This window comes from Octopus bimaculoides, chromosome Z (genome assembly GCF_046866305.1).
Source record: "Octopus bimaculoides isolate indiv1 chromosome Z, ASM4686630v1, whole genome shotgun sequence".
In the NCBI taxonomy this organism is placed as follows: Eukaryota; Metazoa; Mollusca; class Cephalopoda; order Octopoda; family Octopodidae; genus Octopus; species Octopus bimaculoides.
In genome coordinates this window covers 51,569,619-51,597,399 of record NC_142944.1, presented here as the reverse complement: position 1 = coordinate 51,597,399, position 27,781 = coordinate 51,569,619, and the positions used below count along the sequence as shown (strand labels likewise).

Sequence of the window (27,781 nt, the reverse complement as noted above, 5' to 3'; positions counted from 1 at the left end):
AAGTTAAATAAAATCTAAGTTTCCAAGACTTGTAATAAATAAGAATGTTTAAATAAAAAGCTGAGAGAAACACCACGTGCAAACTTTTCTGCTAACCCTTTGCCTTATATACTTTATCAACAATTCCTTATTTACTAATCACTGTTGCACTGTAATTGATCTTTCGAACCAAGGAAAATTGTATTTCCATTGGTTTTCCAATTGTTTGTAAAATTTCTCATGCTCAGAATTATTGACAGAAGCGTCAATGATTTCTCTTTCTTTTTCTGAAGCTAGGAGGCAGGGTTTGAATTCAGAATTCACATATTTGGAACTGGTACCACAAGAAGTACCCCTACCTTAACCTTCCTAATTAATCAACTGCACCTCTTGTGTGTCTATAGTTTACACTTGGTACACTGTATGGAGTTCCTGCGTACACCTTTCTTACAAATTGAACAGAGCTACCTACTTGAGGAGGGTAGGGTCCTGTCAGTTTTCTTGCTTACTAGGAGCTTAGCCTTTTTTAAGTTAACCTTGGGGCACTTAAATTCCAGGTTTTGCTACCCTACCTGGAATTTCTTGCCTAATTCTGATATAGAATCTGCTATAGGGCAAGATCATCAGCATATAGTAATTCTCAGAGGCTGCTGGCCTTCAATTCTTCTGTTATGGCCTGGAGGACAATGATGAAAAGGAAGGGACTAAGGACTGAGTCTTGATGAACCCTTACCTGTACACAAAATTCTTTGCTGTACTCATGGTTAACTCTCACCTTACTGACAGTGTCTTTGTACAGCCTTTCACCAGCCACTCATCTACCCCTAGCTTCCTCAGAGTCCACCATATTTACACAGAGAGGCATTCTATCAAAAGCTTTCTCTAGATCAACGAATGCCACATATTATGGTTTATTCTTAGCTAAGTAATTCTCTTGCAGTTGCCTGACTATGAAAATAACATCAATAGTGACTCTTCCTCAAACAAAGCTGAACTGCATTTTGTCTACCAGGCTATAACTCTCTCTCTCTCTCTCTCTCTAATTGGGTGTCTAATTTAACAGCAAGATTGAATGCATATAAATATGACTTAACCATTTATATATTTGTCTATAATTCTGAATGTATTGGTACTGTAGTAATTGTCTGTCCCTACAATTCTGATAATAATATGGGTACTATCATAGTTGATCACTCATCTAAAAGCAGTGGCAAACTTTTTGGAGAGATACTTAATCCATTCTTTCACTGCAAAGTCCAGTGCTCGTTATGATGTGGTGGCTTGTAAGCCCTAATGACCCTGAGCTATGCCAGCTGAGCACAAGCTTCTCTCATGTTGGGCAGGTAAAGGACAGAGGCCTGACCAATATGAACTACCACTTCCCAGACGTAAAGGTGGGTTTGCATAGGGCTAACCCCTCTATCTTGAACAAAATAAAGATACAGAAGCATTGATGAGAATTAAAACCCAACAAAACCTGGGAGAGGAAGGGAGAGCCCAGAGTTGAGAATATGGGAACAAAGTCACCAATGACTAATGTACCACTGAGAGTGAAAGGCTTAAATAAGTTACTCCACCCTTGGTAACTTGTGCAAGTGGTGGTGAAAACAACAATGGTTGATTTTAAAAGCTCAAGAAATCCCCTAGCAAGCACAATAAATAGACACATTTCTGAATAAGTATTTTAGGCATGGTTATGTGGTAAGAAGTTTGCATTCCAACCACATAGTTCTGGGTTCAGTTCCATTGTGTGGAACTTTAGGCATGTGCCTACCAAAGCCTTGTGAGTGGATTTGGTAAACAACAAAACAGAAACAAGCCCATTGTATATATGTGTATGTGCTTATGTCTGTTTGTTCCCTACCATCACTTGACAGCCGGTGTTGCTGTGTTTATGTTCCCATTTCCATAACTTAGCAGTTCATCAAAAGAGGATGATAGAATAAGTACCAGGCTTTAAAAAAAAAAGTACTGGCAAAGATTTTTTGCAACTAAAATTCTTGAAGGTCTCAGCATAACCGCCTACAAGCTAATGACTGAAGCAGATACAAAGCATAAGAAAAATGTAATGTTTTTGAAAGAAATATCTGCAACACAGATCTGAGCAAAAACTACGACACATACATGTGAACAGTATAAGGGTCAGACATTTAAATTCTTTATCTCTATTTTTAAAAGATTAGCTCAGTTTAATAATTGTGAGTTGTTTCCCTTGCTCTATGAATGTCACAAATTTCATATTTTCAACTATGTCTATCTGCATGCATATTGTTTTTTTTTTTACGTCTGTTTTTCCATACTTGTACAGGTTAGATGACTATTTCAGTTTGATGCTCTTCCTGTCACTAGCACCTATCTGTTTCTCCAACAAGTGATGTCTTATTCCATTCGGTTTTGAAGGTGTGAAGCAAATGGATGATTTGTTGAAAAGAAACTGACACCATCACCACCAGCACATTGTGTCACAAATTTCACAGATGTGAGTGAAATGTAAACTAACACACAAATACACACACGTGTGCAATGTTCTTCTTTCAGTTTCTGTCTATCAAATCCGCTCTCAAGGCTTTGGTTGGCCTGAGGCTATAGTAGAAGACAATTACCCAAGATGCCATGCACGGCACTGGACTTGAAATAACATGGTTGGGAAGCAAACTGCTTCACCACATGACCATGCCTTTGCCTAAAGTCATACATACATACATGCCTGTATACATACCGTAAATCCTCAAGTATAATCCGCACTTTTTTCCCAAAATTTAAGGGTCAAAATCCCTAGTGCGTACTATATATGAGGTTAAAAATGAAAAATATTTTCTAAGCAAAATTTTCTAAATGATAAATATGTGAAAGGCAATTAACTTAATATTTATTTTTCACTGACGTTATTACTGTTATTTCTTTATTTTCTGCAAAGTGCACAAAAAAGCTACACGTTTGCATTATGTTATATATACAATAATAATAAAGGACGTTACCGTATATATGTTTACAAACCAAGGACGTTATATAGACCTCCTTGACTCAAGTTAGAGAAGGGGTGCATATTATACACAAGGTTTAGGTTTTTCAGAGGTACAGCCCCCCAAAAATCCCCTGCGTATTATTATACTCAATGGCGGACTATACTCAAGGATTTACGGTACATACATACATATATATACAAGTGTTTTTATGCATACTACACTACATCACTTTGTACAAACCATTCTTATTTTTATTTTACAAAGTGCCAAAGTTTTAGAACATTTTCTATTTTCCTAACAAGTATGGCTAGCCAGATACATCGCTTTGTTTCTGCATGTCAACCAATTAGTGCTTTCAAGCATTTGTCCCCCCATCATCATCAGCTCTTTATACATTGAATGCTATGTTCTATGTTCAGTTGAGAGCACAATTAAATGCTCATCGTTGAAACTGACAAAGGACCTTTATCATGATAAAAAAGAGCAAAACCAAAAAGAAAACTCCCAATATAAAAACCTCCACCTAAATTAGAATTTCTTATCTTGTCATTATTATTTTATATCATTCAAGTAAATATTTATCTTTGCTTCTTGCAAGAAAAGTTAGCAGAATTATTCATCAAAATTACTCATCATATTGTATTAGGAATCTTTTATCTTTTATTTGTTTTCAGTCATTGGACTGCTGCCATGCTGGGGCAATGCCTTGAAGGGTTTTAGTCAAACCAGTCAACCTCCAACACTCATTTATTTATTTTTTTAAAGCCTGGTACTTACTTCATCGCTATCTTGTTGCCAAATCACTGCTGTGGGGATGTAAATAAACCAACACTGGTTGTGAAGCAGTGGTGGGAAATAGACAAACACACACACACAAGCTTCATGCAGTTTCTGTCTACCAAATCCACTCACAAGGCTTTGGCTAGCCTGCGACTATAGTAGAAGACTCTTGTCCAAGGTGTCACACAGTGGAACACAGCCTTGAACTATGTGGTTGGGAAGCAAGCTTCTTACAGTACAGCCTTTCTCTTGCTCTTCCTCTCTTTATATATATATATATATATATATACACACATACACACAGCTTTCCATATACATCATCATATATACATCTTTCTATTTACAAAAAAGTAAACACAAATGACACTTAAATGTTGATCGGCCTTGATTAAAAATCCTCATGACTAAATCATTCTACATAATTAAATCTATCATTCATAACAAGCCATTTGACATTACAGTAACTGTATTCTTTGGTAGATCTATCAACTTGAGAGTAAACCTTTTCAAAAAGACCACTTACTGATAAAAGCTGCATTGTATATAACCTTCAACCCTAGTATTAACTGTAAGACCAGGAATGTGACTTACAGCATAAAATTCATGGAGGATGATCGTTAGAACCAAAATACAGCATACGTCAGGCTGACTTCTAGGAGTTTAGCAGAGACTACATGACACAGGCAGAGGTATAATGACCACAGTTATCTTTACTCTATCAGCATGTCTATAGAAAATATATTTTAAATACAAATATATTTTACTCTAAGTACGTACAAGCATACACACACACATGCATGTGTACAGGTACATATTCTTTGTTTACTTTCACCCTTTCCTTCTCTTGTAAGCAATCACACATCTAACATACACATACACACGAGCATAAGACTAATTCTCAGATAGACTCAAGGTAGACCTTGAAGAGAGAGAGAGGATATGTCATTGATGGGGGTCATGAATAGTGACAGAAGTACCTTGACAAACACACAACCATTTCATTGTTTAACCAACACAGAAAACAAACGACCAATTAGTTAGTTAGTTAGATAGATATTTAACTAGTTGACTAATGATAGAAAAATGATTTTGAACCAGTGTGTGTGTTTATTATTTTTGGCGTAAAGACCCTACCAAGACACACACACACACACACATAAAAAAAAAAACCCTAAGAAAATTTCAGAGATTTACCCAATAAAAGCTCATTTACTAAAATGACATTTTGAATAAAAATAATGATGATGATGATGATGATGATGATGATGATGATGATGATGATGATGATACAGTACCAGGCATTGGCTCTCATGGCTTCTGATCTTAATTGATTGGAAGTGTTATCATGTACATTGTTTTGACTTGGTATAAAAAGATGGGCTACAACAATTATTCTGCTTGTCAGTTGCTTGACCTTAACCAGTTGAGCAGAAATAGTGGGAGAGCATCATAGCCATGTGTTGAGAGGAATTCTTTGGAGTTTGAATAATTCACCTCTGGAAACATGGGTGTTTTGCTCAACATCCTTAAACAAACCTTATTCAGGGACCTTTTGAACAGGACAGGCTACTTGGCCTGAAGAAAATTAAATTCTAACAGGGCCCCACCTGCAAGGTCACACGCTGTTCATCTTGATATGAGATCACCATGTTGCGAACATATAGTTGTGATACATGCGCCTGGTATACCCTTATCAGACGGGTAGTCAAGATAGGTATACTGGGCTTTGTATATCTTACCCCAGTGTCACTTTGATGGCATGCACTGCTCTCTCACTCAATAATAATAATGTTTTAATATATAATATAAAAGAAACATGATAATAATCAGAAGCAACCCATCCAACTACCCTCTGTAATTTCATGAGTGGGTTTTGTATCTGGTTGTAGATAGCTTAAATTGGCAAATTCCATTTATATTAACATAGGAGACAAGAAAGATTGAATCTTCTGGCTGAAAGTAATGTGAGCAGTGACAGCTTAGGTAGTTAAGAAAACTACTTGTAACTAACATAGCAAAGAAAAAAAATGTAGATCAACAGAATAGAAATAATGTTATATCAACAAGGAAGAGTAAATTAATTTCTTTTAAATCCCAAACAAATTGAATTCTATCTTTGTACCAGAAAAAAAAAAGCACAAGAGGAATACGAACAGAAAGAAAAAAGAAAAAGACAAGAAACCAAGAAAGAAGACAAATGACAGGACCCCTCCCTCACTGCCCCCCTGCCAGAAGACCCAGATATAGAAAGATATGAAGTGGTAAACTTAAAAGGTAAAGGATGTGTGTGAGAGAGAGAGAGAGAGAGAGACAAAAGAGAGAGAGAGAGAGAGAGAGAGAGATAGAGAGAATAGCAAGCTTCTCATTTTATCTTTTAGCTGCTATTATTTAAATAAACTTTGGTTTAGAGAATTGGAAAGAAATGAAAATACTCAGAGTTCAGAGCTGTAGTGAATGTATTAAAGTACTTTTTTTTTTTGCAGTAAAGGATCAGCATTTAAATAAATTTGGGTTTAAGGGGGTTAGGTATTATTATCTTGAGTCATAGGGGTGGTTATTCATTTCTATGGAACATACGTGACTCAGATCACAACATTACCCTGAATGAGACACCGGCCCAGTGCAGAATTACTCAATTATGGCTGAGTGGATAGGAGCGAGATGAAATGAAGTGTCTTGCTCAAGAACACAATTATCTGGCAATTGAAAGTATGATCTTGCAATCAACACTCCCAGCCACTGGGCCATATACTTTCACACTTCAGGAGTTGGAAGGAATTAATAAGAGTAACCAGGGTTCAGAGTTATAGCGAACGTATTTATATTAAAGTACCTTTTTCTGCAGTAATGCATCCTCATCAGTTTCCTGACATTTCTCAGACTCTTTGTAGCTGTCTGAAATAACCTGGGATTGAGATCCGCTCTGAGAATTTCTGCAAGAGTTAAAAAAGAAGAAAAAAAGAGTTAAACAACAAAAACAACAATGTCTGATATTGGAGCAAGGTCACAAAACAGCTGATTATATCACTTCCAATATGGCCAGAGAATCTGAGGATAATGTTGATGGTGAGGATGGAGTTGGTGGAGAGGGTGGTGTTGATGGTGAGGAAGATAAGAAAACTTATGTTGTGGGGATTAAGATATCAATACATCGTCATTTCAATGCTCATTTGATTGCATGAGTTGGATTGAGTTTACTGAGGCAAATTTTTCTATGGCTGAATGCCTTTCAAGTTCCCAAGGTTAGTATCTTCCCTATAGTCAGACATGCATCCATGGAAGATTGGAAAAATAATACCACTTCTAGGACAGTGGTATTTGTTTACAAATATCACATACCATAAAAAAACAAAACAAATACAGGCACACACATATGATGGGCTTCTTTCAGTTTCTTATTTCTTTATTGCCCACAAGGGGCTAAATATAGAGGGGACAAACAAGGACAGACAAAGGAATTAAGTCAATTACATCGACCCCAGTGCGTAACTGGTACTTAATTTACCGACCCCAAAAGGATGAAAGGCAAATTTGACCTCGGCGGAATTTGAACTCAGAACATAACGGTAGATGAAATACTGCTAAGCATTTCGCCCGGTGTGCTAACGTTTCTGCCAGCTCACCGCCTAGAAACTACTTCCAGTTTCTATCTATCAAATCCACTCACAAGCCTTTGTCAACCTGGGGCTGAAGTAGAAGTCACTTGCCCAAGGAATTGAACCCAAATCAATGTGGTTAGGAAGAAAACTTATTAAACCATACAGCCATGCTTGCATCTAATGAAAATATTTATACAAGATAATTTAATTAATAGACAAAAGTGGAGAAGAAATTAGAGATGATGACAACAGGGATGTCAGATTTGATAATGATGATGATGATACTGTCAATGGAAGTGATATTGCTGCTGTTTAGCAGATGCATGATCAAAGACACTCCAACCGTGACTCTCTCATCTGTTTTTAAGAACTACAATATCATCTAATGTATTCTTTACTTATGAGACAGTACGTGCATGAGATTTGAAGGGGATTTGGCTGCTGTTCCTCATAGGTCAAGAAATCATTATGAACAAACATTTTCATTAGGCACAGTGCCATGTATGTGTGTCACAAGTTTTCAAGATAAGTTGGAAATCCTACGATATTCAGAAAACCCAATTGTTTATACTGCACTATGTCACTACATAAGATATTCTTTTGTGACAAAGTGCAAGATTAGAACCCATTTTAGATTTAAATCAATTTTACCATTTGTGTTTATCTTTTATCTTCTAATTGTTTCTGTCATTAGACTGTGGCCATGCTGGGGCACTGACTTGAAGAAGTCTTAGTCAAATCAATCGACTCCTGAACTAATTTTCTTTTTAAAGCTTGGTACTTATTTTATTGATTACTTTTGTCGAACTGCTAGGTTATTAAATACATCATCACTGGTTGTCAAGCAGTGCTGGAGGACAAAAACAGATACAAAGACATACACGCATATATATATATATATATATATATATATATATATATATATATATATATATCATCATCATCGTTTAACGTCCGCTTTCCATGCTAGCATGGGTTGGACGATTTGACTGAGGACTGGTGAAACTGGATGGCAACACCAGGCTCCAATCTAAATTTGGCAGAGTTTCTACAGCTGGATGCCCTTCCTAACGCCAACCACTCAGAGAGTGTAGTAGGTGCTTTTACGTGTCACCTGCATGAAGGCCAGTCAGGTGATACTGGCAACGGCCACGCTCGAAATGGTGTCTTTTATGTGCCACCCGCACAAGCCAGTCCAGGGGCACTGGCAACGATCTCGCTCGAAAATCCTACGGAAGCCAGTCAGGCGGTACTGGCAACGGCCACGCTCAGAATGGTGCATCTTATGTGCCACCCGCACAAGATATATATATATATATATATATATATATATATACGACGGGTTTCTTTCAGTTTCTCTTTAGCAAATTCACTCACAAGGCTTGGTTGGCCTGAGGCTATAGTAGAAGACACATGCCCAAAGTGCTATGCAGTGGGTCTGAACCCAGAACCATTTGGCTGGGAAGCAAGATTCTTACCACACAGCTGTGCCTCACAGCCACACCTGTGTTTTTAATATAATGAAATTTTTAAAAAGCTGATAGTGTGTTGTAGTACTTTCAGCACTTTATTCAGCATGTTGTGAATTGCAGAAAAGGTTGTAAAACAGTTGGCTTAGAGGTTCCTTCATAACAATATACAGCACCAAAAGAACACAAGTCAAACACATAATGGTTGGGCTAAGATGGGGATTTGACGAAAAAGCGTGGGCCTGCATCAGCAACAAATAAACCAGTATGAAGTGGACCATTTTGAATAATTAGTGCCATCACAAAACTGACCCATCAAACCTCTTCCTTTGCTCATGGCACCTACATATCATCATCATTGTTTAATGGCCGTTTTCCATGCTGGCATGGGTGGATGGTTTGACCAGGGCTGGCAAGCTGCACCAGGTCCTAGTCTGGTTTGGCTTGGTTTCTATAGCTGGATGCCCTTCCTAACACCAACCACTTTACAGAGTGTTTTAGGTGTTTTTAATGTGGCACTAGCATGAGCATTTTACATGGCACCAGTACATGACTCTTTCAGGCCAATCCTCTTCACACATTGTATCTTTCATAAGCAGTTGTTGAATGGTCATGTGATTATCCTTGACTATCCAGCCAATCATCAAACGGGATTTGATCTCCAAACACACACACAAAACAAAAACAGATACCACAGCAAAGTACCATGTCTGAAGCTCCTTGCCTTTCAAATAGTGTTGAAGATGTCTTTCAGACAGATGTATAGCCACTAGCTCTTAACAAGTTACATATCTTGTATTTAGCATGCTTCAAGTTTTCTTGGATAAATGCCATGGGTTCTCGTGCCAGAGAATACAATGAGAAGATGAAATCTTTTGTTGAAGAAGGGAGACTGTGAAGCAAAGTGTATACTCGTGGCTTACATTATCAAGTGATTCATTCTATTATTTTATGACTAAACGTTAAGTTAGTCAATAGATTAGTATTAAAAATATGATAATCTATTGAAAGATCTGTAATTTGTAAAAGCTGCTATGGCTATTAGTTATTGCATCTAACCGAAGCACCATCATCACCATTTAATGTTTGGGCTGGATGATCCATGCATTTAAATTTTGAAGAATGTGTAACTAGCAATAACTGCTGTAGCTGAACATTTAGCTAAACCTCTTACATTTGGCCAAAGTTTTGTGTATGTAACTTGTTGAAGAATGTGTGATTTGTAACAGCTGCTGAAGCTGCAGTGTCTGTGGTTGTAAAGCTGTTGTACTCAACAAAAATAGTGTCTTGCTTACAAATGCATAATTCTTGAGTGATTCCATTGTAATATGGAGGCATGTGAAGTTAGCCAACAGAGAAGTATTAATAGCAAATTTATTCTTTCTATTATAAATGACATAATTAGTTTATGCACAGAATGTTCATTATTTGGCCAGTTCATTTCTGGTGAACAATCACGAGTTCCATCACACAATTAGATACAAGGAATCTGCCAGGTTGATCTAGAACATGGCGCTAACGGCAAGCAATTTTCAAAGGAATGTGGAAGTTTGTTGTTTGCTGGACTAGCAGCAAACAATTTCCAACAGAATGTACATACTATATCATGGTACCAACAGCAAACAATTTTCAAAGGAATGTAGTAGCTTGGTGATTCTACAATATTAACTAACTTCCTCCCCCCCACACACACATTTAACATGACTTGTTTGTCAATCTGTCATTTAATCAGGTCATTTAATCAAGAGGAAATTTGTGGAGGACTTGTTTATTCTTATAATTCAAATATGTACGCAAGTCTTAGATGTAATTAATGAAATTGAGGACAATAAATTAAACCGAAATATAGATACAAATAATGCTGTATGGATAAGAAGTTTACTTGACAACCAATCAGCAAGTGTCCTCCATTATACCTGTTTCTCTCACAAGACCCACCAATGCCTCACGAGTGAAAAATTGGTAGATGGAAACTGCACAATAGTTTGTAGACAGTTTGCAAAAAAAAAAAAAAAAAAAAAAAGAGAAAAGGTGTCCAGTAATTTTAGCATTATGACAAATAGAGACCACTAAAATAAGTAACGGACATAAAAAGTATGTATTGGGTGGGGGGAGGGGCACATGGTCAACCATGAAAAAAGAACTTTTCAAGGCAGGACTCCAAAATGGCCACAACTAATGACTGCAATGCATACACAAGAAAGTTTAGTTACATATATATTTTTTTTTATCCTTCTAACAATTGAATACCTCATCTGAATTCTCATGTGCAGACAGAAAAAAAAGACAAAAAAGGCAAAAAAAAAATTGAATTGTCTGATATTAACAACCAATTCATTTTTTTTTTCTGTTAAACAACTCAAAATCATTGACTTTTTTTTATATTTAGCTCATTAGTTTTGGCATAATGAATGCAAAATCAGCCTGCTTTCTCTATTTGCATTGTATATTAATTAAACTAGACTACTTGTGAAATTTTGCTCACAAGCCTGGTTTACAGCTTTTAAACAGCAGCTCTCCTGTATATGTTGTAGAACAACAGGGTAATATCACAATCAAAACAGACACCATTTACTACATGCATATTACATATGCTTTGCCAAAATTATTCCTCCCCCCTCTCTACCAATGCTTTCAAGAATAATCTCAGTTTTGTTTGAAACATTCCTATGGCAGCAGTTAGTCTACTTCTTCTTTTTCAAGGTAAAGGTGGCAGAGGTGGTGGAAGAGGAGATCAAGAGGAGACTCACTTGGAGTTTAAAAAAAAAAAAATAATAAACACCAAAAAGACTTGTTAAGCATATTGAGGAATGCTTCAAGTCTTGAGTATCATTATTATTTATATCTGAAACCAGGATATAAGGAAATGACATCAGATTGATGTTTCTAATCTGAGAATCACGGTTCCAGACATGTGAGTACCATTATATGCCTGGAACCATTGATGATGTTAGATGGATTGATTACTCATTAGTTGGTAAACACACTGTATATTAACCCTTTAGCATTTAAACTGGCCATATCTGGCCTCTTACACCTACCCTACAATGTTACTCTAAAAATAAACAATCACATCATTAAAATCTCAAGGCTATGAGAAAATACAATTAATTTTAAAAATATGTACATAAATAAGCATTACATTCGATAAATTAACTGAATGTTAAAGGGTTAAGGTAATATATTATGGACCCAAGAAAGATTTTTTTCTGTACAGAAGCAGCAGGTTACAGAAAATTACACCAAAGTTTAGATCCTGAACTATTGATTCAAAGAAGGGAATATTTACATGACTTTTTTGAGACTTGCTAGAAATAGTAGCTAGATTATCCCACATCATACTTGGCAATCTTAGAATAAAAAAATAAAAACATAAAATGAATGACAGAATTCTAAATATACTCCTAAATAGATAAAGATGGTCATGATAGGGAAGTTTTTGACCATAGATCTACTGAATGGGCTTAAAAATCAAAAACAATCCCTGACTATTTAAATTAAAACGAGAATTATATAAGTTGATTTGGTGTAAGGCAGGGGTTCTCAAACACCAAGCAGCAGACCAATTCCAGACCACACAGAAAGACTAAATCTTAAAATTTTATTTCCGTTTTATTGACTAGCACAATCTTCAATTATGTATTATATATGTAATAATCAAATTATATATAATACACTTTATTGTGTTTTGTTATGCATGCAATCCCCTGGTCTGTGGAAAGATTTTGTCTGCGTGAAATTGGTCTGCAGTGCAAAAAAAAGATTGTGGATTGCTGACACATGGCTATCATCATTATTATCATCATCATCATCTACCACTGCATAATTTCCCTGTATAACATCAATATTCACTACAAAAGATCTGTATCCATTCTTAGTTTTTGCCGAAATACTAATTCTACTTACATTTCCTTGTTTGAATGGAACTATTATATAAAGATGACCACGAGAAAGCATCCATTGTTCTAAAGGTAGATGCTGACCTTTGAAAATGCTTAGAATTGAGCTTTGTGAATCGGAACAATAAAGAATAGTCTGGCAAGAAAGTGATGCTTTTAGCATTTGAAATGACAACGCATGATCACTTGGTGTCAAATGAAATCTTGGGATAAATAAACCTGTCCCTTCACAGAAGCAATACCAGGGGAGAGAGAGAGAGAAAGAGAGAGAGAGGGAGAAGGAGAGAGAGGAAGAGGGAAAGAGAGAGGGGGAGGGAGAGGGAGAGAGAGAGAGAGAGAAGAGAGAGAGAGAAGAGAAAGAGAGAGAGGGAGAAGGAGAGAGAGGAAGAGGGAAAGAGAGAGAGAGGGAGAGGGAGAGAGAGAGAGAGAGAGAGAGAGAGAGAATAAGCTAAAGGTAGAACTGACACTAGGATCTCTTTCTCTGTCAATAGATGGATACACACACACAAACGCGCATATATACAATATTAAAAATTAATTGTGTATGTGCGAATATATATATATCTTATGTGTTTCTTAAACTATACTTATTATTTTCATTCTTTTTCTTCTTCATCATATTTCCTTTCACTCATTTCCTGCCTTTCTCTTTCCTTTATTCTCCTACATTGTCTTTTTTCCCTCACTTTGCACAAAATTGATAAACATCAATACCAAAATAGCCAGAAACCTGTCTGTCTCTTTTGAGACAATTGATGATATCATCTATGGTTACTTAGTCAATACCAAGTTAATTTATATGCTCTTCCCACCGAGGCTGAAGAAATGATATAAATATGTATAAAAATTACACATGACAATGACCTTGCCACAAGAACCTGGGACATAACTGTCTTATAACGACAATGATATCAAGGTAAACCAGTCAGACATAATGAATGATTGGAAGAAAAATCCCATATATCCCAATAGCCATCTGGACACTGTCTGACCAAACTATTACTCTTTAGGAGAACTGTCATAGTTCAAAGTTCTTGAAAGTAAAAAGCAATACCAACCAATGCTACACTAAATATAGTTTTAAAAAATATATGAAGAGAAACAATCAAACCATACCAGGGCTAGAGACATAGCAAGAAGGAGGGACGAGGAGGACAGTTAACCCTCAAATGCAGGAATGAAAGGAAGCATAGTTTTTTCTGAAAGTCCCTTACTACACAATTGAACAGGTATTGTAACAATACGCACAATCCAAAAGACAGCCCACATTTAAGCACGATGCTTTCATTTCAATAGCTCATGTTATACAATACACTCCCTGCACACAATACATGTAATAGCATGAGAGGGTGCTGAAAAGTTCCTGGCTTAAAGGATATCGCAAAAGGCCTGGTTGGAGATCCAACCTTCCAAGTTCTTTTACAGGGCTTAGAAAAAAATGAAGGACCACTGCAATATTCTGAGACACGAATATGTTGAATAAAATCATAATTAACTGAGCCTCTTGTATCTTCTTTTACCCAAAGCACCCCTAGTAATTATACAGAATCAACAATTCATGAAATAGCACAATACACACCCCACAGACCAGACAGATAGAACGGTAAAGTAACAAAGCAAAAATGTGGTAGAATACAAACAGTTTCAAACATCTAAAAGACGATGGTGTGCACACCAGAAAAACACAGAAGTGCTCCTGGTGGTGTTATAGGAACTCTCATGAAATTATTAAGAACATCACAATAATGATGCTGGTGATGATGGATGCTAATTGATTGGATATTGTTGTCAGGGGCAACCAGTAAAATAAATACCTCCTGAAAGAAAGTATTAATCCCAGCACATGATTAATAATGTGTCTTCCCACCACATATTCCACAAAAGAAGGAAAAAAATGGAAAAATTAGCAAATACAAAGATCTGAAAACAGAAATTAACAACAATGTGGAAATTGAAAAAGAAACACAATCCCCATAATGCTAGATATTTTCATAGTGAGTACAGATGGGAAAAGGGTGCAGGAAAATAGGAAACCAAAAACTGAGGACTTGTACATGGTCAATATCCCACAAGATTCAATGGAGAAAGTCAGACTGAAAGGAGCCAACAATGGCTCAAAAGCTCTTTGTTAAAAGCAGAAATGAGTCTGATTTCAACTGCACAAGATCAATGCTTAGCTACAAATAACAAAAGAACTGATGAGTTTTGGATCATGTACATTTCTGTCATTGTAACCTTTTTATTAAGTAATTTTTACAAGGAAAAGGTTATTAGGGACTTTGAAGTTTTGGTTATCTTAGCTCTTGTCAGACTGAAACCTCAAAATCACCTTTTCTTGGAAAAAATTAAATGTTACACTACTAAAAATATTGAGTAATTCATCAATTCAATGCTAAATTGTTTATATATATATATATATATATATATATATATATATATATATATATATATATCAACTTCACATAAAAACAAATATTATATTAGCCATTTTATCAATTGTTTTTTTGTTTGTTTGCTTCTTTCTTTTTTAAACCAACATTTGATTTTAGTATTTTGAAGAGATTAGAAAACAAAAAAATAGAAAGATTTGCTTTCTCCAAAAACATTTCTGAGAAAAATATCTGAGCCAAACAACTGACGTAATAATGTGTGTTCGGTAATGTAAGTAATAGAATACAATTCCTATTTCAACAAGAAGTTTTTTGTTTTTGTTCTGAGAATTTTCCAAACCAAAATATCTCAGCCAAGTAATGAAAGTAATGTGTTTTCAATAATGAAAGCATTAAATAATGTAACTGTTTCATTTTGCACGAAGATAGTAATATGATTACAAAAGTCTGGAACATGTTGATTACAAACAAATATGCAAAACATATTTTTCTCAAAGAAATTTCTCTTAACATGTTTGTGATTAATGAGAGTAGACTGAAAATATACATCAGTTATATATAATTAAACAACAGGTGATAGATTTATCACATCATAATGCAAACTCCTTATACAATGCCTTGTCTACACTGACCGCTTCATGACATCAAGTGATTCTGATTAAAACTTAAATAGATCTCTTTATACACACCCAGAAGACTTATGGGGGATTAATCAAGTGGCTGGATCCACCACAGTTAGCCAGATAATTATAGCTTGGTCAATGATAAAGACGATTGATCTAGGTACAATGTCATCAACAATTGTAGTTTTCCAAGTCATTGAAGTGCTGTTGGTTATGCATTAAAGAAATAATTTTTTGTCTTTTGTTATCAATCCAAAACAGTTTAGCAACCAACATGATTTTTGTATTTGCATTAAACTTTTATAAATTTTGGTCCTCGTGGTTGGGATGACCACTCAATAGTATTCTCTCCATTATAATATTTTCTAGAACAAGTTTCATGGCAGTATGCAAATCGCTGAATTGCAGTTTCAATATCATTGCTGTTTTAGAGATATAGAACAGGTTACTGGCACTTCACACACAATGTCAAAGACTTTCTGAAACACCACAGGAATTGCTAAATTTGAATTTTCTAGAAATGTGTGGTTTCACACAGAAAACATTGTTTTACATTTTGAACATCTCTGGATAGCCCCATCAAGATATATCTGCAAATGTTCCAATGGTACATTGTAACTACACTCACACAGTTTACCACTGGCAATAACATGTTTCCTTTGTAAAAAAAAATTACACAAAGTACTAGATGCTAAATTGTTTGATATTTCCATCTGCGGACTAGCCATTTAGACTTGGCACAAAATGATAGTACAACAACAAATACAAGTTTCCAAAAAAAAAAAAAAAAAAGATGATCACTTGTTCTGTGCAGAGGGAGTACACAGGAGTTATTGCTGAGCTTATGAGTCAGATAGTTAAGTAGTGAAATGGTACAATATTAAAACTGTCATTAATCCTTTTGTTACCAACCTGGCTGAAACCGGCTCTGGCTCTATAGTACAAATGTCTTGTTTCCATAAATTTTGAATTAAAATCTTCCACCAAACCTTAGTCACAATTTATGTTCCTAACACTAGCTTAATGATGACCAAGTTATTTTACTAAATTCTCTGTTATATTTAAAATAACAGAAAGAAACACAGAGCATCTCAAAATAAATACGGTAACAAAAGGGTTAATCATCATCATCATCATCATCGTTTAATGTCTGCCTTCCATGCTAGCATGGGTTGGACGATTTGACTGAGGACTGGTGAAACCGGATGGCAACACCAGGCTCCAATCTAATTTGGTAGAGTTTCTACAGCTGGATGCCCTTCCTAACGCCAACCACTCAGAGAGTGTAGTGGGTGCTTTTACATGTCACCCGCACGAAAACGGCCATGCTCGAAATGGTGTCTTTTATGTGCCACCCGCACAAGAGCCAGTCCAGGGGCACCGGCAACGGTCTCGCTCGAAAAACCTCATGTGTCACTCGCACAAGAGCCAGTCCATGGGCACTGGCAACGATCTCGCACAAAAGATATCATGTGTCGCCCGCACATGAGCCAGTCCAGGGGCACTGGCAACGATCCCGCTCGAAAGATTTCATGTGTCGCCCGCACATGAGCCAGTCCGGGCGGGGGGCACTGGCAAACGATCCCTCTCGAAAAAGCCTCATGTGTCACCCGCACAAGAGCCAGTCCAGGGGCACTGGCAACGATCCCGCTCGAAAGACCCCATGTGTCGCTCGCACACGAGCCAGCCCGGGGGCACCGGCAATGACCTCGCTCGAAAAACCTCATGTGTCACCCGCAAGCCGGCCCAGGGGCACCGACAACGATCTCGCTCGAAAGATTTCATGTGTCGCCCGCACATGAGCCAGTCCGGGGGCACTGGCAAACGATCCCACTCGAAAGATATCATGTGTCGCCCGCACATGAGCCAGTCCGGGCGGGGGGCACTGGCAAACGATCCCTCTCGAAAAAGCCTCATGTGTCACCCGCACAAGAGCCAGTCCAGGGGCACTGGCAACGATCCCGCTCGAAAGACCCCATGTGTCGCTCGCACACGAGCCAGCCCGGGGGCACCGGCAATGACCTCGCTCGAAAAACCTCATGTGTCACCCGCAAGCCGGCCCAGGGGCACCGACAACGATCTCGCTCGAAAGATTTCATGTGTCGCCCGCACATGAGCCAGTCCGGGGGCACTGGCAAACGATCCCACTCGAAAGATATCATGTGTCGCCCGCACATGAGCCAGTCCGGGGGCACTGGCAAATGATCCCGCTCGAAAGATATCATGTGTCGCCCTCACATGAGCCAGTCCAGGGGCACTGGCAACGATCCCGCTCGAAAGATTTCATGTGTCGCCCGTACATGAGCCAGTCTGGGGGGCACTGGCAAACAATCCCGCTCGAAAGATTTCATGTGTCACCCGCACAAGAGCCAGTCCAGGGGCACTGGCAACGAACTCGCTCGAAAGATATCATGTGTCGCTCGCACATGAGCCAGTCCAGGGGCACTGGCAACAATCCCGCTCGAAAGATTTATACTAATTATAGAAAGCAAATTGAGTATCAATATACCAAGGCTTTGTGTGTAATGCGCTTTAATGTATATTAATCAATACACATTTATTTTGTGTAACTTGGTTCAAAGAAATTTTTTTTAGAAAAATAAAAATAAAAAATTTTTTTATTTGCTAATTCTGAATCTTTGATATTCAAAACAATAAAAGCAAAAATCAGAAAAAAAAAAAAAAGTATATTAAAGGACAAGTTACAGAAATGAAGGAAGGGCAGAAAGTGTGTGTGTGTGTGTGTGTTTATACATGTGTGTACTGATTCAAAACACTGCTATAAAAGAAGAAAAAAAAAAAGATGTAGATTATGCATTAGCATCAATGAAACAATTAAACAAAACACATACACACAGAAAATAGAAAACTTAATTAATGGTTTTCAAATTTTAGCACAAAGCCAGCAAGTCCAGAGGTGGGTGTAAGTTGATTATATTGACCTTAGTATATGAATGGTACTTACTTTTGTCAACTCTGAAAGAATGAAAGGTAGAGTGGACTTTGACAGAATTTGAATTCAGAATGTAAGAACAGACAAAATGCTACTAAGCATTTTGATCAGCATGCTAATGATTCTGCCAGTTTGCTACCATTAATATATAAATATATACACATACATATATACACACACATACACAATAAAACACTTACTGAAGAGAGGGAAACAGAGAACAAAGAACTAGAAATAAGTGTTTCTAGTATAGATAGGAAGTCTGGAGTTTTGGGGGAGGGATTTAGTCACTTATATAGACTTCAGCATTTGACTATTGATTTATTTAATCAAACCCTGAGGGATGAAAAGCAAAGTTTACCTCGGCAGGAGGATGTGACAGGTAAATTGTCACCATTTTATATTTATATTTAGTGCATAGTTTGTTTTTGATTTTGTTGATTACACAGTATAGTGAGGTCAGTTGGGCACCGTCTGTGAAAAAAAACAGCGCTATAACGCAATTCACTCTGCCAGAAATTTGGAAATGACATGCTGTACTGCTTGAAATTTGTGCTAGAAGATCCAATACGAACATTTCAGAGTATTTGTGTGCCAATCTGAGGACATGTACCAAGAGTGATAAAGATCAAACATCCAGTCAACATCATGGTGTTTGGAGTGATCACTAGTGATGACGACATTATGCCTTCGTTCATCCTCCCACACAGCCTCAGACTCAACACAGAGGCCTACATAAAGTGCCTGGAGGAGGTAGTGCTACCCTGGGTGAAGAGGGTGGTTGCTGGAAGACCTAATGTCTGCACCATGCCACACAAGCAGGAGAACCCAGTCATGGATGTCAGACAATTTCTGCAACCACATCACTCCTAACATCTGGCCACCTAACTCCTCAGACTGCAACCCCCTTAATTATTATGTGTAGAGCACAGTTGAATGAGGGACCAACAAAACTCCTGAAGTCAAGGATTATGGCAGCATTCACCAACTTAAACAAGGAGACCGTCCAGAAGAGTTGCAGGAGATTCTGAAGTTGTCTGGATGCCATGGTTGAAGCCAATGGCAATTTTATTAAATAGGTTTACTCTTTAGTATTTTAAGATATTTTTATGTAATTTTGGTAAATATATCCGTTAAAATGAGATGTCAGTGTTATTTTCATTTTTGTGTAATTTAGATGACAGTTTATTCACTGCACCTTGAATATACCTTTGGCGATTTGCTGTGCTTGAGAAAACACATCAAGCCAAGTGAAATAGTAGCTTTAGCCAGTGCTGGTGACATGTAAAAAGCACCTACTACACTCTTGGAGTGGCTAGCGTTAGGAAGCACATCTAGTTCTTCATCTTACCAGCTCCAGTCAAACTGTCTAACTCATGTCAGCATTGAAAATGGGTGCCAAATGATGATGATGATGATCACAACAAAGTATTTAAAAGAAATTACAAATAGAGATAGAAATAAAAACTTACGCTGTGTTTGATCCTGGATTGCTTTCACTAACAGGAGTGTTGCTGCTCTCCTTGGGTAATTTAGTAGGAATTTGTTGACAATCATATACTGCATTTTCCAATAAATCTTCCACAAAATCAATGGCCTTTTTATTATTGGGATTAAGAACTTGCAACAAATTCTTATCGTCTTCTTTCAGGTCTTGGGACAACTCCTTTGCTTTTATCTCAAATTCTAGCTCTTCCTGTGAAGGTTGTCTTGAGTGACTACTGATCTTATATTCCTTCTTAATTTCTGAGTCTGATGTCGAAGATTTGCCACCAATGTTAGTATCATTATTATTGTTAACATTAGCACTATTACTATTATTATTTATATTAATGTTATTGCTAACTGCTACTTTGTGTGGCGAGCTCTCATTTTGTATTTGTTCAGATTTCTGAATTTGTTGACTGTTTGCATCTGAAGAATCTCTTCTCAAAGAGCTAGTTACTACAACTCTAGAACTATCCTGATTATTGGAAACTTCGCTCTGTGGCAAAGATACAGCAGCTTGTTCTTTAAGAAAATTGTTATTTTGTGAATCTTGCATGTGAATTGCATTATAAACTGGTTGGCATTTTGAGACAGTTTCAGCAGTATTAGAAACGATTTTAACTGAATTAGCAGACTTTTCGGGAGCTTGATGTTCAGACTGGTTGTGAGAGAAATGAGAATCAAGATGAACTGGAGTAGCAAAAGACATTGATGGTTTTTCTTGAAGGACAGGTCTTGAATTCTGTTTTGTATCCTTCTGTTTCAAATAGCTTAATCGACTCTCTGGATTGATATTTGAAGATAGGGTTACCTTGTTGGACTGTGATTCAACAGAAGTTGGAAAATCAGTAACCTAAGGAGACAAAAAAAAAAAAAGACAATTTAAAATCATTTTGGTAAATGCTTTGAGAATAAAGGAACTTAGAAAATAATCAAGACAATTAAAAAGAGCATATATATAAATATATATTAAAGATAAATTTATTTGTCAATATATGTGTCAATATGCGTACACATATATGGTTATCTTCTGAATATATTTAGTTTCTGTATCTATATGGGTATGTGTGTGTGTGTGTGGCTATGTGTGTGTGTGTGTGTGTGTGTGTGTGTGTGTATGTGGGTATGTGTGTGTGTGCATGTATATGTGTGTGTGTATGTATATATGTGTGTATGCATGTATATATGTGTGTGTGTATATATATATATATATATATACGTGTGTGTGTGTGCATGTAAATATGTGTGTGTGTGTGTGTGTATATATATATATAAATAAATACAATGCTCACTCTTATGCAGAGTGAAAGAGAAGCTTGCTTCCCAATCATGTGGTCTTGGGTTCGGTCTCATCTTGTTGCACCTTGGGTAAGTATCTTTTATTACAGACTAGAATCAACCAAAAGCTTATAAGGGGAACTGGTAGACAGAAACTGAAAGCAGCACATCTGGTTGTAGAAAATTTGCCCCAGCAAATTCCATCTGATCCATGAGAACATGGAAAATTGAATGTTAAATGGTGATGATGATGATTATATCATTTCCATGCTTGTAGAAATATGGCCTGTCATTCCCCACTAACTTATCCCAACCATTCATCATCTACATGCAAGCTATACACACACACACACACACACACACACACACACACACACACACACCACAGGCCAACCTACACTTATTGCATGAATGAAGACCATGACAGCATTTTTGGTGAGGGTCATGCTAATCTTGTCTTTCAACAGTACATAAATACAAGAGAGAGGGGGGGAGTGTGTGTGTGTGGGGTGGTGGTGGTGGTAAGGAACAGGTAGAGATTTTAAAGCATCTGATAGAACATCTTGCAGTATTTGTTCTCGATCTCTGTGTTCCAAGTTCAAATCCTGCCTCCTGTCACTGGGGGTGAGATGAAGTATCAAAAACATGTCCTTTGAGATCAGATAAAAATACACTGATATGCTTGTGAAATCTTTAACTAAGTGACTCAGGAGACAATCAAGGAAAGTTTCAAGTCCTATACAACCAACAAACAAAATATTAAACGCAAATTATTTAAATTCTAAGATGGCAAGCAGACAAGCAGATATTAAATTTCATACGGTACTAAGGCAGAACAGCTCAATATCATGATTAGGATTTTTTTTTTCCATTTTAAAGAAATAAAGAATTGTTTATTTTATGCTAGTATTTAAAACTAGAATATTTTAAAATTAGAACTTCAAATTATCTGATTAGTTCTTTCACTGACTTGGAGAATCTGAACAGCTGTAATACTGTAATTTGATATTTTCATCTCATTAAATCATTCCCTGAATACATCATTGACATCCAATTTTCTAAGCTTGCATGGGTCAGACAGAAATTTTCGAACCAGAGTTTCTATGGTCCGATACTCTTCTTGTCACCAGTCTTCACCTCTTTCCAAGCAAGGTAATATCTCCAATGGCCAGACAGATTTTTTCATGTAACACTGGAAACGAACAACCTTGCTTGTAAGACAATGATGCTCATTTACAACCATCACTTGAGGTCTAGACAAATGTATATACAAACATGTACACACACACGATGGGCTTCATTCAATTCATGTTTACCAAATCCAATCACAAGGCTTTGGCCAACCTTGTAACCACAGTAGAAGATACTTGCCCAAGGTGCCATGCAGTAGGATTGGATCTGAGACCACAAGGTTGAGAAGTATGCTTAACCACCTATCAGTGTCCTAAGAGAATCAATGAATATCGATTTTCAGCACTATCATCTAAATTTCAAATTACCCGTGCTGCATGAACCAAAAAAAGGGAGATGAATTATGATGTATTCACTTAACCTGCTAGAAATATCAACCAGATCCCCTTCATATAAAACATCATCATCATTGTCATCATTTCAATGTTCACTTTAATATGCTTGCATATGCCCCGTAAAATTCATAGAGGCTGAATTTCTTCAATCAAATGTCTTTCCTGTCACCAATCTTCACCTGTTTCCAAGCAAGGTAGTTTTTGCCCATGACTGGGATATATTAATGGAAGACTGGCAACTAACAACACTGCTTGTATGAAGGGGATGCTCATTTACAACTAATGCATGAAGTTAAAACAAAGGAATACAAACACACATGCATATACAAACATACATCTACAATGGGATTCTTTCAATTTCTATGTATCAAATCCACTCAGAAGGCTTTGGTCAGCTCAGACCAATAGTAGAAGACACTTGACTAAGGTGTCACACAGTGGAACTGAACCCATCCTATGAAGAGTAACACTCAAGTACATATATAAATATGCACATTCCAGGTATATTTTCACAGTAAGCAAACAGTATGGAATTTCATCAGTGAACAAGTTGTGGTCTCAAAGTGATGAAAATATTTTGGCAAATTAAATTTAAATGTTGAAGTGAATCTAACAGTTTTTGTGTGTTTTTAAATGGCTTATAAACACTTTCCACACTGCAATGGTTTTTGTTTCAGCACACAATTTCCGATCAGGTCACTTGCTATGCAAGTACATCTCGGTAATATTAAGGATCCACTGGAATTGAAGGGATAACCAAACAAATAACTTTCCAAAATAATTTGGAATAAATTTATAGATGAGATCAGCTACTTTTTTTTACATGTATAATAAAAGCAAAGGAAAACGAAAAGATAATCTAAGTAGGAATTTTCTGACAACCAAATGATATAAAAAACAGTTTCTTTTCTCACAAGTTCAAGATATTTTGGAAAAGAAGACTGTAGATGATGCTTTTCCAACACATCTTGAGGATATAAGGAAGAGGTGTAAATATGAAAACATAATTTATCAGAGATAGCTTTCAAAAAATATAAATTATGTAGCAAGAGAACTTTCAAAACATTTTCATCAGGTCTGTATGTACCTACTTGCTTATATATACATACATGCATATACATCTATCTATCTAATCTATATCTCTCTCATATATATATATAGAGAGAGAGAGAGAATATATATATATATATATATATATATATATATATATAAAGAGAGAGAGAGAGAGAGAGAGAGAGAGAGAGAGAGAGAGAGAGAGAGAGAGAGAGAGAGAGAGAGAGATAATAAAAGTTTGTTGAAACATTATTATAAATAAATCTGTCAAGTGCTTGCAATCTGTAGCAGAAAAAAACAAACCACACCTAAAACATTTATGTTTATCACTTATCTCAGAAAAATTATCAACAGTATACATACATATATATATACATATGTGTTGTAAATTATTTTAACTATATAAAATATGGCTCGTGTCACTTTATCTTAATGATAGTCATTCAATTAAAATTTCAGTTAGCATCAAATTGGTTTTAGTTGATTTTAATATAATAAATACAACTACCGAACAGTTTCCCCTGATAGTTCCTAATAACATATGCTTAGCACAAAAATTATTTAAGAAATTTATGAGTTCTCATAGATGATAAATTTTTTTTTTAAAGCTCTGAAATACTGATTACATTAATCTGCAGGTGTATTGAAGATTTATCATTCCATACCCTTCTAGCCCCATTGCCATACTACATTGCTCTACCTATTTTAGCTTGCTGGTTCTTTATGCACTCCCTAAAAAAATCCACCTATTACATCCAGCTACACTTCCTTTTTATTATGTAAGAACCCTAATGAGAATATGTTTTGATGATATTCATGCTGCATAAAATTTTTAAGGTTGTCTCTGATAAAAATTCTACATATTTACAGGTGTAGCTGTGTGGTTAAGGAGTTTGCTTTGCAACCATGCAGTCTGGTGATTTCAGGTTCACTTCCACTACTTAGTAGCTTAGGTAAGTGTATTTGTGCTAATAGCTCTGGGCTGACCAATGTCTTGCAAATGAATCTGGCACATGGAAACTGTACAACACCCATTTATATACACACACATTCAAATATGTGTGTGTGTATATATATATATATATATATATATATATATATATATATATATATATATATATATATATATATATATATACACACATACATACACACATATAGGCCTGGAAGTGTGGTTAAGAGGTTTGCTTCCCAACCATGTGGTTTCAGGTTCAGTCCTACTGTATGGCACCTGTGGTACCTAGGGTAATTAACTTTTATCATAGTTCTAGGCTGATCAAAGCTTTGTGAGTAGATTATCGAAGATGGAAACTAAAAGAAGCTCGTTAAGCAAGCTGAAACTTTGAAGTCACTGTCAACCTTTTCTTTGTAAAAGTTTATACATCATTCTTTCCATTCATCACTGCAGCTCTCTGTTGATGTCATTTTATTGTTTTAAATGATACCTGAAACCATTTCATTTGTTAGCCTTCATCATCCATTAATATTGTTCTCTCTACTCATATGTTACATTGATCATTCTCCCAAAACTCCACCGAATCACCAAATTATCTCTTCTCATGCACTACATCAATCTCTCTCCTCTCTCACCCTTGCTCCTGCAGCCTACCAAACCTCATCATTACTATCCTGCAGCTGCTTTCCCTCCCCCACTCTCTTCTGCACCCCTCCCTCTTCCCCAACTCATGCATCACTGGTCATCCTCATCCTCTCGTCCATCACTCCATTACATCCACCTTTCAATCGTACCCAATCTTTGTAGTTGTTGCCCACCTCTCCTCCCATTCCCCCATACACTCCTGGCTTCTCTATCCCCACTCACTCATCTTGTACCTTAAGGTGCTACCAGCACACCACCTCATGACCCCTATTTATCTCCTTGCAGCTCCTACTGATTATTCTCACCCTCTCTTTAAATGTCTCCTCTACAAGAACCTGCTCTACCCTCCCCTCTTCCTCATTTTTTCACCCCTCATCCCCTATAATATAAAACCTGCTTACTGCCTCAGGTCTTGTAGTGTTGTGAACCACACAGTAACATTACTAGTGCTAACAACATGATAAAAAGCACCCAGTTTATGCTGTAAAGTAGTTGGCATTAGGAAGGACATCCAGTTGAAGAAAGCATGCCAAAGCAGACACTGGTGGATGGTGCAGACCTTGGACTCATTGGATTTTTGTCAAATGGTCCAACCCATGTCAGCATAGAACATGAATATGAATGTTAAATGATGATGATGATGATATGTGTGTGTGAGAGATTATGTTTGTGTCTCCTTGTTTTAGCATTACATGATTGCTGTAAATGAATGAAATTCATTTCCAATATTCTGCAGAAACATATTTGGCCTTAGGGGAAATATGATCTTATATGGAAACAAGAAAGTGCTGACAACAAGAACATTCAGTCATAGAAAATCTATCTCAGTTAACTCTGTCCAACCTATTGAAACATGGGAAAATGGGTTGTTAAATTGCTGTTAATGATGATGATGATGATATCCATGTAAATGTACATATATGTGTATGAGTGCATTTATATATATATCCTTTTAAACAATATCCATCATCATCATCATCATCATCATCGTTTAACGTCCGCTTTCCATGCTAGCATGAGTTGGACGATTTGACTGAGGACTGGTGAACCAGATGGCTGCACCAGGCTCCAATCTGATCTGGCAGAATTTCTACAGCTGGATGCCCTTCCTAACGCCAACCACTCCACTGATTTCAAATTTTGGCCCAAGGCCAGCAAGTTTGGGAGTGTTCAACTGGTACCTATTTTATCGACCCTGAAAGGATGAAAGGCAAAGTCGACTCTGGTAGAATTTGAACTCAGAATGTACAGATGGATGAAATACCATTAAACATTTTGCCCAGCATGCTAACAATTCTGCCAGCTTGCTACCCTAAACGCGTATAACAATATTAACAACAACAACAATTATAACCTTTATCTGCTGTAGCAGGAATTTGAGGGAGGGGGATAATCAATTGCACTGGTCCCAGTGCTCAGTGATCCTGAAAGGATTGATGGCAAAACTGACCCCTGAAGCATTTGAACTCAAAAAAAAAAAAGTAAGAAGAAATGCTGTAAAATCATTTTGTTCAGCACAGAGATAATTTTGTCAACTAGTCACCTTGTTGTTGTTGATAATGATGATGATGATGACGATGATTCTTTCTACAAAAGGTACAAGAAGGAAATTTTGTGGGTAGAGAGTTTTAATCAGTTATATTGATAACGCTGTGCTCAACTGGTACTTATTTTATCAACTCTGAAAGGATGAAAGGGAATGCTGACTTTGGCAAAATTTGGATCCTGAACATAAATCTGGAAGAAATGCAACAAAACATTTCGTCTGGCATGCTAACATTTCTCCAGCTTGCCACCTTGATGATGATGATGATGATGATCCAATAGGTACAAGGCCTGGATTTTTTTGGGGGGGGGGGGGGTTACTTATTTTATTGACTCTGAAAAGACGAAACATATGGTCGACCTTGGAATTTGAACTCAGAATGTAAAGCTGGAAGAAATGCCACTCAGCATTCTGTCTGTCTGGCATGCTAACAATTCTGCCAGCTCACTACCTTAATAAATAAAAGTAAGAAGAATAACAAAAACAGCAACAACAAACATTGTATACAGTGCTGAGGTGTGCTACAATTTCATCAGCGAATGAGTAAAAAAAAAAAAAACAGGACAGAAAGCAAGTGTCGAGACAAGTAAAGAAAGACAGTAATGGTCATCAAAGTACACAGAATAAAACAC

The 27,781-nt window shown here is 36.7% G+C and overlaps 1 protein-coding gene across 3 annotated transcripts in view; it reads right to left on the bottom strand.

Moving 5' to 3' along the window:
* Nucleotides 1-27,781, bottom strand: part of LOC106883358 (uncharacterized) — a 279,464-nt gene that overhangs the window by 4,720 nt on the left and 246,963 nt on the right. For all 3 annotated transcript variants that reach the window (XM_089365289.1, XM_089365290.1, XM_089365291.1), the window contains 2 exons: nt 20,131-20,999; nt 6,559-6,658 (listed from right to left, as the gene is read on the bottom strand). In XM_089365289.1, coding sequence (XP_089221415.1) covers nt 6,559-6,658; nt 20,131-20,999 — 969 coding nt within the window. The remainder of the gene's footprint in view (nt 1-6,558; nt 6,659-20,130; nt 21,000-27,781) is intronic.